Genomic DNA, 13,738 nt, shown 5'->3' on the forward strand with positions numbered 1-13,738 from the left:
CATGGAGATAATTGGGGGGGGGGGGCACATTTTTGCAAACGGATACATGGTGTAAGTACATACTTTCAATGGCTCATTGTAAGTGATCTTCAGCAGACAGATGAGGCATAAAACCTGCCTGCAAACATTTTCAAAGCTGGCACGTGAAGGTGAGCTAAAACTCACTTTGGTTGACTAGACCACAGGTTGGTATTACCAGAGGAGGGGTCCTGGATCTTGGGATAATTTGAGCTATCTGGACTTGGTCAGGACCACTTCCCCAAGTTCTCTGTTCTGGCAGTACTCTAGCAGGGACTGAATGCGAGGGACGTTGCTAAGTGGTTTGCTAAATGGGAAGGAGTTTGTACTGGGGCAGCTAAAACGGCTTCCTTCTCCAAGATCACTTACCTTTTAGTGTCCTTTATTTCACAGGAAAGAGAGATGTGTTCTTGAAAATGTGGCTGTAAAGTGAATTTTGTAAATTGAAATATAATTATACTATTGACTTCCATAGTAAAAATGCAGCCACATCACTCAAGAAGAGACTACCGGGTCCCGGAAACATAATGAAAATCCTATGTAAGACTGCAGCACATCTTTCTTCTTATTAATAAAAAGATAATTTTAGGCTGGAACAATAACCATATTCAAAATAAAATCAGTACTAAAATTGGATTTTCAAGAGTTTCAGTTTTTCCTAAGCTTGTCTCTATTGCAAAAGAAGTTTCTCATTTAAAACTGTAAGTAGGCATAAACAATGAATTCTGTTATGCTGAAAGTAAATAAATAAATAAATAAATAAATAAAACCGTAAGTAGGGCAAGGTGATTTGTTTGGGACTGTTAGCATACTAAAAGCTAGCTGGGCTATTGATGTGACATGGTAGCCAATACCTGGGCTGAATTTCCCACTTGTGGGGGCTGCAAAAGTATTTCCATAATTTCCTTTTTCCTTCAGTGTGAATTTCTACAGAGTAGTCATGATTTAAAGGGGGCTGGAAGCTGAAGGGCTCAAGATGAGAATGAGGCAGTGGCGCCTGTAAAAATGTAAGTTCCAGAACCAGGAATTTAGGAAAATGCCTGAAGGTTGGTATGGTGACTGTGTTAGGGACCTCCACCATTATGTTTGGGATTGCAATATCATTTGCTCTCCCTGCCCAGATACTCCCACCTGGGCTGTCCGGTTTTATATCACTGCTTCCCTGAGTTTGTGCTTCCCCTCTTCATCCCTCGTTCATTAGAAGTGGCCCAGCTGCAGGAAAGCAGAGGGTTCCATTGCTGAATGGGACACTTCAGCAGCATGGTCGCAAACGTGTTCTGGAAAATGAGGGGGATGGCCCAGATGAGCCTGAAGTCCATCGTCTCTAACACTCCGTGTGACTCAAGAAGGGGGCCATGGGTGTCTCCAGCAGAGAATCCTACAGCTGGCTTTCTGGTGGTTCTGTGGACTAGTACATCCCTCTAAATTCTGTCCCACTCCATGTGCCTATCCTTACCCTTCCTATACTGGCATCTCTTCGATTGTGGCAAGGAGAAAGTTCAGATCTCTGTATGAGTTCTTGCTGATATTCGTAGTCAATCTTTTCTTGGGCGTAGGTCACTAAATTCAAATATGCATATATACTGGCTTATTTTCCAATAATTATTGTATTTTATTATTCCCAGAACCAGATGCTTTTATATTGATCTCTTCAAAATGGTCAATAAATGGTATACTAAAGGAACAAATGACAGGTGCTTAATGGTTCTCACACAAAGTCAAATATTTTCATTGATTAGATTAGGAAAGGCTCTCTTTAGTCACCCTAACCAGGGCAATAATGATCTTAGGAAGCTGCAACCAATGATTCATTGGTTACTTGCTCCAAAGATTTTGGCCATATTACCTTTCTGTGACATTTCTAATAACGACTCTGTAAGCATTATGAAAAAAAAACCATGCCAAACTGTATTTTTACAAAGGTTAGATTGCAAAAGAATATTTAACTGACACTTAGCACTTAATCATTTGAAAGGGGAAAAAGGTACAATTTTGTTTCAGCTTTTTAAAGTACATTTCCAATTACCAACTAAGTACAATCAGTAGGGAATAAAAACCATTTTAGTTGAACAGTAGTTTTTGAGGCCTGGAAAATGGGGAATTTAATGTCAAGTTTGGTTCCGCAAGAGATATTTTAGAATCCATTTGGTCTAGTAGAGATATATCCAGAGGAAGAAAAAGAATAGAGAAAGAAGAGCTCATTGGAAGAGAAATGACAGATGATTAAAAAACAAATTCCTTTCTTGTATGCTTTTTTTTCTAAGGTGAAAGCTCGTTTGGTAAAGATGGGACATCTCAATTCAATGAACATATTTCTTAGACAAGAAATTGACAGAATGCAAAAAGTCATCTCAATACTTCGCAGTAGCCTGAGTGATCTAAAATTGGCCATTGAAGGGACAATCATTATGAGTGAGGTAAGCTACGATCTCAATTTTCATTTTCCTCTTTTATTGGTGTTGCCCACTCTTAACTTTTAACTCACTCCTTTTCAGAATTTGAGAGATGCCCTGGACAACATGTATGATGCTCGCATACCTCAGATCTGGAAAAGAGTGTCCTGGGATTCATCCACACTGGGCTTCTGGTTTACTGAACTTCTGGAAAGAAATGCTCAGTTTTCTACTTGGATATTTGAAGGGAGGCCCAATGCATTTTGGATGACTGGTTTCTTTAATCCCCAAGGTAGGTAGGAGAGTGGGCGAAGTTGGAGGATGAGGGTAGTGGTGTAGTAGCACTGTGTAATAAATACATATTATAATACCACTAGAGGTACACCTTGCTAAGTGCTGAACACATGATTTCAAAGGCTGGAAACCAAAGATGAACCTTCTGTATTTGTTTTACAAATTCGATCTGAAATTCATTCTACCATTGCTTCCACAATAATGGAAGCAAACCTTCCATTTTTCTTCTCATCTGCCTCAGCAAGCCTGTGGTTAGGACATGTGAAATAGTAAAGTTTTGTTCAAATCTTAATTTTAAATTTTTATGAAAATGACAAACATGAAGCACCCAAATAGGCAAAAATTTTTTCTAGATTTCGGGAAATTAGACTGATTTCAAAAATCATCCTGTGGCAAAACTTTTGCTGAGTGAACTTCTAGAGTCTATCGCCGCTCAGTTCCCCTCCTGAAATTGTGCTTTGTAATTCTGCTGCATTTCTTCCTTCACTCTAGACATTTTTAATAAATTATTGGCCAGATGTCTATTGACATAATAATAAACTATATATCATTTGGCAAGCTCATAAAAACCACCATGGTTAGTGTTTCAGATTTTTAAAATGTGGCGTTCATAAAGTTCTGAAACATGGCAACTTTTTTGTCTACTATAATGTGGATAGTTTTGCTTGAAGTAATTCTTTCTTTTAAAGTTTTTATTTAAATTCTAGTTAGTTAACATACAGTGTAATATTAGTTTCCAGTGTATAATATAGTGATTCATTGCTTCTATGCATCACCCAGTGCTCATCACAGCAAGGATGTTCCTTCATCCCCATCACCTGTATCACCCATCCCTCCACCCCCTTCCCCTCTGGTAACATAGTTACTGGTCTGTTTCTCCATTTGCCTTTCTCTCTGTGTATTATTCCCTTTGCTTATTCGTTTTTTTTTCTTAAATTCCATGTATGCATGAAATCAGATGATATTTATCTTTCTCTGACTTATTTTGCTTAGCATAATATTCTAGCTTCATCCATGTTGTTGCAAATGGTAAGATTTCATTCCTTTTTTTATGGCTGAGTAATATGCCAGTGTTTGTGTGTGTGTCTATAACATCTCTTCTTTATCCATTCATCAGTTGATGGACACTTGGACTATTTCCATAATTTCGTTATTGTAGATAATGCTGCTATAAATATCAGGGTGTGTGTATCCCTTTGAGTTAGTATTTTGTATTCTTTGGGTAAATACCTAGTAGGGTCATTGCTGGATCATAGAGAAGTTCTATTTTTAACTTTTTTGGGGGAACTTCCATACTGTTTTCCAGAGTGGCTGCACCAGTGTGCATTCCCACCAACAATGCAAGAGTGTTCCCCTTTCTCCCCATCCTTGCCAACACCTCATGTTTCTTGTGTTGTTGATTTTAGCCATTCTGACAGGTGTAAGGTGATATCTCTTGTACTTTTGATTTGCATTTTCCTGATGATAAGTGATGCTAAGCATCTTTTCATATGTCTGTTGGCCACCTGCATGTCTTCTTTGGAAAAATGTCAATTCATGTTTTCTGCCCATTTTTTAATTGGATTATTCGTTTTTGGGATATTGAGTTTCACAAGTTCTTTATGTATTTTGGATACTAACCCTTTATAGGATATGTCATTTGCAAATATCTTCTCCCATTCCTTAGACTGCCTTTTAGTTTTGCTGACTGCAGAAGATTTTTATTCTGACATAGCCCTAATAGTTTATTTTTGCTTTTGTTCCCCTTTCCTCAGGAGACATATCTAGAAAGAAGTTGCTCCAGCCCATGTCAAAGAGGTCATTGGTTGTGTTCTCTTCTAGGATTTTTATGGTTTCAGATTTCATATTTGGGCCTTTAATCTGCTTTGAGCTTATTTTTGTGTATGGTGGAGAAAGTGGTCCAGTTTCATTCTTTTGCATGTTGCTGTTCAGTTTTCCCAACACTATTTATTGAACAGACTGTCTTTTTACTATTGAATATTCTTTCTTGCTTTGTTGAAGATTAATTGACTATGTGATTATGGATTCATTTCTGGATTTTCCATTCTGTTCCATTGATCTATGTGTCCATTTCTGTGCCAGGACTATAGAGTCTTGGTCACTATAACTTTGTAATATAACTTGAAGTCTGGAATTGTGATGTCTCCAGCTTTGCTTAGCTTTTCCAAGATTGCTTTGGCTATTCAGGGTCTTTGGTGATTCCATATAAATTTTAGGACTGTTAGTTCTAGCTCTATGAAAAATGCTGTTGGTATTTTGATAAGGATTGCATTAAGTGTGTAGATTTCTTTGAGTAGGTTAGATATTTTAACAATATTTGTTCTAGTGATCCATGATCATGGACTGTCTTTCCAGTTTTTTGTGTCATCTTCAATTTCTTTCATCAGTTTTTATAGTTTTCAGGGTACAGGTCTTTCACCTCTTCAGTTAGGTTTATTCCTAGGTATCTTATTATTTTAAATGCAATTGTAAATGGGATTGAGTCCCTATTTTCTCTTTCTGCTGCATTATTATTGGTGTATAGAAATACAACTTATTTCTGTACACTGATTTTGTTTCTTACAACTTGACTGTATGAATTCTAGTAGTTTTTTGGTGGAGACTTTAGGATTTCTATACAGAGTATCATGTCATCTGCAAATGGTGAAAGTTTGACTTCTTCCTTGATTATTTGAGTACCTTTTATTTCTTTTTGTTGTCTGATTGCTATGGCTAGGACTTCTAGTACTATGTTGAAAAAAGTGGTGAGAGTGGACATCCCTGTATTATTTCTGACTGTAGAGGAAAAGCTCTGTTTTCCCCTATTTAGGATGATGTGAGCTGAGGACTTTTCATAGATGGCCTTTATTATGTTGAGGTATGTTCCCTCTAAATGTACTTTTTTTCATGAATGGATAGTGTACTTTTTCAAATGCTTTTTCTGGATCCATTGAAAAGATTGTATGGGGGCACTTGGGTGGCTCAGTCGTTAAGTGTCTGCCTCTGGCTCAGGTCATGATCCCAGGATCCTGGGATCAAGCCCCATTCCCTGCTCAGTGGGGAGTCTGCTTCTCCCTCTCCCAGTCCCCTTGCTTATGTTCCTTCTCTTACTATCTCTCTCTGTCAAATAAATTGATAAAATCTTTAAAAAAGAGAGAAATGATCATATGATTCTTACCCTTTCTCTTATTAATGTGATGTATCACATTGATTGAATTGTGAATATTGAATGATCCATGTATCCCAGGAATAATCCCACTTGATTGTGGTGAATGATTTTTTTTAATGTATTGTTGGATTAGGTTTGTTAGTATTTTATTGAGGATTTTTGCATCTGTGTTCATCAGAGGTATTGGCCTGTGGTTCTCTTTTTTTGTGATGTCTTTATCTGGTTTTGGTATCGGGGTAATGCTGGCCTTGTAAAATGAATCTGGAAGTTTTCCTTCCCTTTCTATTTTTCGTAATAGTTTGAGAAGAATAGGGTTTTTTTGACAATTTTAAAATAATTTTTAAAAATATGTTATGTTAGTCACCAAACAAGAATATGTATTAACTCTTCTTTAAATGTTTGGTAGAATTCACCTATGAAGGTTGTCAATTTCTTCCTGATTCAGTTTTGGAATTTTATGGGTTTCCAGGAATGCATCCATTTTGTCTAGGTTCCTTAACTTATTGGCATGTAACTGTTGATGATAATTTCTGATGATTGTTTCTATTTCCTTGCTGTTAGTCATGATCTTTCCCTTTTCATTCATAATTTTATTAATGTGGGTCCTCTCTCCTTTCTTTTGGGTTAGTTTGGCCAATGGTTTTTTGATCTTACTGATTCTTCCAAAAAAACCAGCTTCTCATTTCATTGTTATTTTCTACTGAATCTCTAGTTTCTATCTCATTGATCTCTGCTCTAATCTTGAATACTTTCCTTCTTGTGTGTGGGGTTGGCTTAATTTGTTGTTGATTCTCCAGTTCTTTAAGGTGTAAAGAGTAGAGAGCCCAGATATGGACCCTCAACTCTATGGTCAAATAGTCTTCGACAAAGCAGGAAAAATTATACAGTGGAAAAAAGACAGTCTCTTCAATAAATAGTGCTGGGAAAATTGGATAGCTGTGTATAGAAGAATGAAACTCAACCATTCACTTACAGCATATACAAAGATAAACTTGAAATGGATAAAAGACCTCAATGTGAGGCAGGAATCTATCAAAATCCTAGAGGAGAACATAGGCAGTAACCTCTTTGACATCGGCCATAGCAACTTCTTTCAAGATATGTCTCCAAAGGCAAAGGAAACAAAAGTGAAAATGAACTTTTGGGACTTCATCAAGATCAAAAGCTTCTGCACAGCAAAGGAAATGGTCAACAAAACAAAGGGGCAACCCACAGAATAGGAGAAGATATTTGCAAATGACACTACAGACAAAGGTCTGATATCCAAGATCTATAAATAACTCCTCCAACTCAACATACACAAAACAGATAATCACATCAAATAATGGGCAGAAGACATGAACAGACACTTCTCCAAAGAAGACATACAACTGGCTAATAGACACATGAAAAAAAAAAAAGTTCATCATCATTAGCCATCAGGGAGATTCAAATCAAAACCACACTGAGATACCACCTTACACCAGTTAGAATGACCAAAATTAACAAGACAGTAAACAACAAGTGTTGGAGAGGATGTGGAGAAAGGGGAACCCTCTTACACTGTTGGTGGGATGCAAGTTGGTGCAGCCACTTTGGAAAACTGTGGAGACACCTTAAGAAATTAAAACAAACTGAAGGTTTTGGAGGGGAAAGGGTGGGGGGTTGGGTAAGCCTGGCGGTGGGTATTATGGAGGGCATGTATTGCATGGAGCCCTGGGTGTGGTGCATAAACAATGGATTCTGGAACATTGAAAGAAATTTAAAAAAAGAAAAGAAAAGAAAAAGTTAGAGCTTCCCATGACCCTGCAATTGCACTACTGGGTATTTACCCCAAAGATGCAGATGGAGTGAAAAGAAGGGCCATCTATACCCCAATGTTCATAGCAGCATGGCCACAATTGCCAAATGTGGAAAGAACCAAGATGCCCTTCAGCAGATTAATGGATAAAGAAGATATGGTCCATATATACAATGGAGTATTATGCCTCCATCAGAAAGGATGAATACCCAACTTTTGTATCAACATGGACAGGACTGGAAGAGATTATGCTGAATGAAATACATCAAGCAGAGAGAGTCAATTATCATGTGGTTTCACTTACTTGTGGAGCATAAGGAATAACACAGAGGACGTGGGGAGATGGAGAGAAGTGAGTTGGGGGAAATCGGAGGGGAGACAAACCATGTGAGACTGTGGACTCTGAGAAATAAACTGAGGATTTTGGAGGGGAGGAGGTGGGAGTTTGGTGAGCCTGGTGGTGGGTATTATGGAGGACAGGTATTGCATGGAGCACTGGGTGTGGTGCATAAACAATGAATTTTGGAACACTGAAAAAAAATTAAATTAAAAACAAAAAAGAATTCACCTATGAAGCCATCTGGTCCTGGACTTGTGTTTGTTGGGAGTTTTTGGTTACTGATTCAATGTCTTTGCTGGATATTTGTCTATTCAAATATTCTATTTCTTCCTGTTTCAGTTTTGGTATTTTATATGTTTCTAGGAATTTATCCATTTCTTCTATCCTGTCCAATGTGTAGGCATATAATTTTTCATAATATTCTTTTCTAATTGTTTGTATTTCTGTAATGTTGGTTGTTACGTCTCTTTCATTTGTGACTTTATTTATTTGGGTCCCTTTTCTTTTTGATAAGTCTGGCTAGAGGTTTATCAGTTTTATTAATTTTTTTCAAGGAACCAGCTCCTGGTTTCATTGATCTGTTCTATTGTTTCTTTAGTTTTTATATCATTTATTTCTGCTCTAATCTTTATTATTTCCTTCCTTCTGCTAGCTTTAGGGTTTATTTGTTGCTATTATCCTAGCTCCTCTAGGTACAAGTTTAGGTTGTTTTTTTGAGACTTTTCTTGCTTCTTGAGCTAGGTGTTTATTATTAATACGTCCCTCTTAGAACCACTTTTGCTGTATCCCAAAGGTTTGGGACCATTGTGTTTTCATTTTTATGTGTTTCCATGTATTTTTAAAATTTCTTGTTTGATTTCATGGTTGGCTGATTCGTTGTTTAGTTGCATGTTATTTATCCTCTATGTATTTGGGGTCTTTCCAGATTTTTTTCTTGTGGTTGACTTCTGGTTTCATAGCTACTTGAGGTAATTCCTGGCCAAAATAAAGTAATGTTGGGTTCCTTACAGTTCAGCACCTTATAGCTCCACTAGTAATACAATCTAAGAAATATTCACATGTACAAATTTAGGAAGCATTATTGCTATTCACAATATGGTTGAATCTCATAAAATATTAAGTGAAGGAAATAAAACAGAACACATTACAGTGTGTTATACTGTATACATTATAGTCTATGTGTAATGTATGTGTACTGTACAATTCCATTTATACAATGAATCAAAACAGGCAAGACAGAAATCCATGGTGTTAAAAGTTAGACTAGTGGTTGCCCTTGAGACAGAGGGCATAATTGCAGAAGGGCACAAGGAGATTCCTGGAGGTCAAGGAATGTTCCATTTCTTGATCTGGATGTTGGTTACATGGCTGCTCTCCTGGTGAAAATTCATCAAGCTGCTGTACACTTACAACTTGTGCAGTTTTCTTTGTATAAATAAATAATAGTTCAAAAAATGGTACACCAGGGGCACCTGGGTGGCTCAGTGGGTTAAAGCCTCTGCCTTCGGCTCAGGTCATGATCTCAGGGTCCTTGGATCGAGCCCCACATCAGCCTCTCTGCTCAGCAGGGAGCCTGCTTCCTCCTCTCTCTCTGCCTACCTCTCTGCCTACTTGTGATCTCTGTCTGTCAAGTAAATAAATAAAACGTCTTTTAAAAAAAATGGTACACCAGAATTGTTCTCCATACACATACATTTATTCACTTCATGCACTTTCAAATATCTAAACATTTCTATGGGGCGCCTGGGTGGCTCAGTGGGTTAAAGCCTCTGCCTTCGGCTCGGGTCATGATCCCGGGGTCCTGGGATGGAGCCCCACATCGGGCTCTCTGCTCAGCAGGGAGCCTGCTTCCTCCTCTCTGTCTGCCTGCTTCTCTGCCTACTTGTGATCTCTGTCTGTCAAATAAATAAATAAAATCTTTAAAAAAAATATCTAAACATTTCTAAACTTAAACACTAACCATGGCTGTTTTTATGAGCTTACAAAACTATACACAGTATACTATTATTTTAATAGGCTTTAGATTTGTAAAGGACAGCTCCTAGATTTCACTTATCTATTTTTCTCCCAGAATTTCCACTGAATTGGGGAGGAAACATTTTTATTATGGTTCTAAGATTGTGAATCTACTTATGAATCTCTCTTTCCTCCTTACCAGCCCTCAATTTGAGTGAGTTGTCACCAGGTAATTCCTGGCTTGAGGGCCTGAAGAAATAACACTTAACTTAATTAGGGTTGTCTAACCATCTCCCATTTGCCAGCTCTTCTGCTAGGTGCTTTCAATGGAGAGAGATTTGAGACCCAATTCATCCCCTAAAGGAGCTCGTAATCTGATTGGTAAGACAGACCCATCAGCAACTTTAACATAATGCGATAAGGGCTCCACCCAAGTGAGAACTGAGTGCCACAGTAGTACAGAGGACAGGGTGATGAATTCTGCCAAGGAGAAGAGCTTTATAAGACCAGAAGAGCTTTACACAGGAAGCACAGAGTAGGATTTGCAGGGACTCCAGAAAAGGGCATTCCAGCCAGAGGCCTGAGAAAAGATAAGGCTTGAGGAAAGGACAACAGTATGGCCAGAGCTCAGGAAGAGGGAGCAGAGGAGGATGGCAGTGAGGCTGGAGTGCAGAGTCTTCTGGGGGAGGTTAGGCCACATCATAAAGGCAATGGAAGTCCACAGAGATCACAAGATAATCCCAGGAGAAGGTAGAGGGTAGACTGGAATATGAAGGTCCAGAGCAATGAGACTTACCAAGTCCAAGGAAGAGAGCCTGGGGTCTTAACCAGGTGAAGAGGAAGGGACAGATTTGATGGGGTGATTAAATGGGGGATCTTTGAGAGAACAGAGAGTGGCAATGGCTGAGATTGAAGGCCTGTTCCAGACAGGAAGCCGTGGAAGAGGGACAGGTTGAGAGGAAAACAAGAAACACTCGAATTGGGGCACCTGGGTGGCTCAGTGGGTTAAAGCCGCTGCCTTCGGCTCAGGTCATGATCCTAGCGTCCTGGGATCGAGCCCCGCATCGGGCTGTCTGCTCAACAGGGAGCCTGCTTCCTCCCTTCTCTCTCTGCCTGCCTCTCTGCCTACTTGTGATCTGTCTGTCAAATTAAAAAAAAAAAAGAAACACTCGAATTGTCAGCTAGTGCTGGTAGGACATCCAGGAGGAGAGGCGTGTTGGCCAACTTGGAGTTCAGGAGATGGATAAAGATCAGTGATTTTTAAAAAGATGTGAAGTCATTAAGTACATTTTTGATATTCAGAAGCCAAGAGAGAAGGGTTGGTTGATCCCTGGCTTTCCATAGATGCAGACAAATTAAGTTGTGTATCACAACACACAATCTCTTTCAATGATTGCTTTTTTCCCCATTAGAATTATGACTTAAAATAGCAAAGTATTAATATGAACTAACCCCCTTTTTTTTTAAAAGATTTTATTTATTTATTTGACAGACAGAGATCACAAGTAGGCAGAGAGGCAGGCAGAGAGAAAGAGGAGGAGGCAGGCTCCCTGCCGAGCAGAGAGCCTGATGTGGGGCTCCATCCCAGGACCCTGGGATCATGACCTGAGCCAAAGACAGAGGCTTTAACCCACTGAGCCACCCAGGTGCCCCTGAACTAACCCTTAATTGTTACTATTTGTTAAGAAATGTTAATAAGCCACAACATTTAGAGAAATACAAATACAGACATACATGTTTTCTCTATTTGTTAATAATACTAATCCTTTCTCTCCTCTTCATTTCTATTTTCAGCTTAAACTTTGATTCTTTCTCTCATGACTCTTCATGTCTTAGAAAGCCCTGGACTTATTTAAGCATGTTACCTTTACACACAAGCATATCTATGATTGCTTTCTATTTATAGCATAGAAGAGCAGAGGTCAACTTTCTCTGCATACTAATCACTTGTCTACTTCCTTTTCCTTCTCTTGACATGAGGAACAATTTACCTTCTGTTCCATATTACCTGACCAAATCTGGAAAACATAAAGATTACACTAACTGCATGCATGTTCACAGGCAGTGTGCCAGCAAATAAAGTGCTTTCCAATTGGAAGCCTCTCTGGTCACTATTTGACCTCAATACTTGATTTCTCAGCATGACTAGATCTCCTGGGTTTTATATATTCTAATCCAGTCTCCTTCGATGAAATTTCTTTCTTTGGCTCCAGGTATTTAAGCAAATGGGCTTTTTTAAATTAAAAAAAAAAAAAAAACATGTTTAAGTAAAACACAATGCAGTTTGGGTAGGCCATAGTTTAATCACAAATACATATAGTCAAAATCACCTAGGCTATAAAACATACAAAAAAACATTTACACATATGACCATTTGTTTTATGTTCTTATAATATGGCATCCAGTACTGTCTGATGTATTTTTCCCATCATGCCTCTGGTGATTGCTCCTTGGGCCTAAGTGACTTCAGGACCCACACTGCCACAATGACAGGTGACAGGACTTGTGTCCCCCACCCCCAACACACAGTCTGTGCCTGAGCTGATGCTGTTTATAGCATTGCTCCTTTGTCTTATGGTGGCCTGATATTTTGTCAGTCTTACTTGAAGAGACCACATCTGCCAGTCGCCATGGAGTGGTATTTTCAGCCCCTTTCACAGTCATTTCTTGTAGCAGTTGATGAGCAAAATCATGTGTCAGTTCGGTTTGATTATGAAAGTGGTCAAGCTCTCTCTATCCATGACCCCCATAACATTTGTTCGATGGCTTGGCTTTTGGCAGCACATGGATTTGCCTCCCAATGGATTACTCAGGGCCAAGAGAACCTTTGTGCTCCACTGGGCTTTCCCGGCAGTCATTGGTACACATGTTCACATATTGTTTAAGATTGTGCTTCTCAGGATTCTTGAAGGATTCGTTCGGTCTCTGGTTCCCACAGGTGTATCTTTTCAGAGCATCATGTATACCTGATTGATTTTCATTTGTGTGTGTGTGTCTGTGTCATAAGTGGGGACTATGAATTATGAGCTTGATTTCAAGTGGGTATTGACCACCTTGTAAAACTTCTTAATTCATGGTCATGGTTTACCATTTGATGTTAGGTATGACTCACAGGTGCTGCTAGTGCAGAAGCTGAATGTACTCTCCAGCCTCACACCTCTATAGGAGATTGAACCATGCAATATCATTATTCTCCAAATGTTTAACCCAGTCTGGAGCTTAATGCCAACTTGCATTAGTTTTTCTCTTTTCTCTTCAGTGTCTCAAAAAGCCACGTCAATCTGTCATAGCAGATATCAGTGACAACTTATATAGTGGTACAAATCAAGATTTTCAGAGAGTATTTTGCTGAAGCAAGGGATAGATACTTTTGTCCTGTAATCTTTTGTTACAGTAAAATCATCTACAGCCTCTTGCCTGTGTATTTGTTTTCAGGCAACATCATCAACTAGCAGCACTCTCTGAATGCTTGTCTTATAAAAGTCTATTATTTGGGGGGTAGAAAAGTACACCAAGAGTTAACAGAACTTTGCGATTGGAAGGAACTGGGAGATTTCTTCCAATCCCATAACAATCCTAAGCATGCCCCATGGTTACTGTTTTTGCAGAACCAGAACGGCCTCTAACATCTGCGGGAAGCCAGGTAAACCTCAGGGTGCTAAACCTTTATCTGAGTGATAGTCCTTACCTGCTTTGTCTGCAGACCACAGAATGATAAGAGGACTGTGGACATCTTAGAAATGCCTCCAAATTGAGTAACAACCCATCTTCCTTGCCTTTGTGTGGGAGGGGCTTAGGTGCACCTGGCT

The 13,738-nt window shown here is 38.9% G+C and overlaps 1 protein-coding gene across 2 annotated transcripts in view; it reads left to right on the plus strand.

The window, feature by feature from the left end:
* The window catches only part of DNAH8 (dynein axonemal heavy chain 8), a gene marked incomplete at its 3' end in the record, with an annotated part of 317,468 nt that overhangs the window by 290,262 nt on the left and 13,468 nt on the right, over positions 1 to 13,738 (plus strand). For both annotated transcript variants that reach the window (XM_080806629.1, XM_080806628.1), the window contains exons 86-87: positions 2,283 to 2,435; positions 2,514 to 2,703. In XM_080806629.1, the coding sequence (XP_080662755.1) occupies positions 2,283 to 2,435; positions 2,514 to 2,703 (343 nt within the window). The remainder of the gene's footprint in view (positions 1 to 2,282; positions 2,436 to 2,513; positions 2,704 to 13,738) is intronic.

Source organism: Martes martes, assembly GCF_963455335.1.
Source record: "Martes martes genome assembly, chromosome: 6".
Lineage (NCBI taxonomy): Eukaryota > Metazoa > Chordata > Mammalia > Carnivora > Mustelidae > Martes > Martes martes.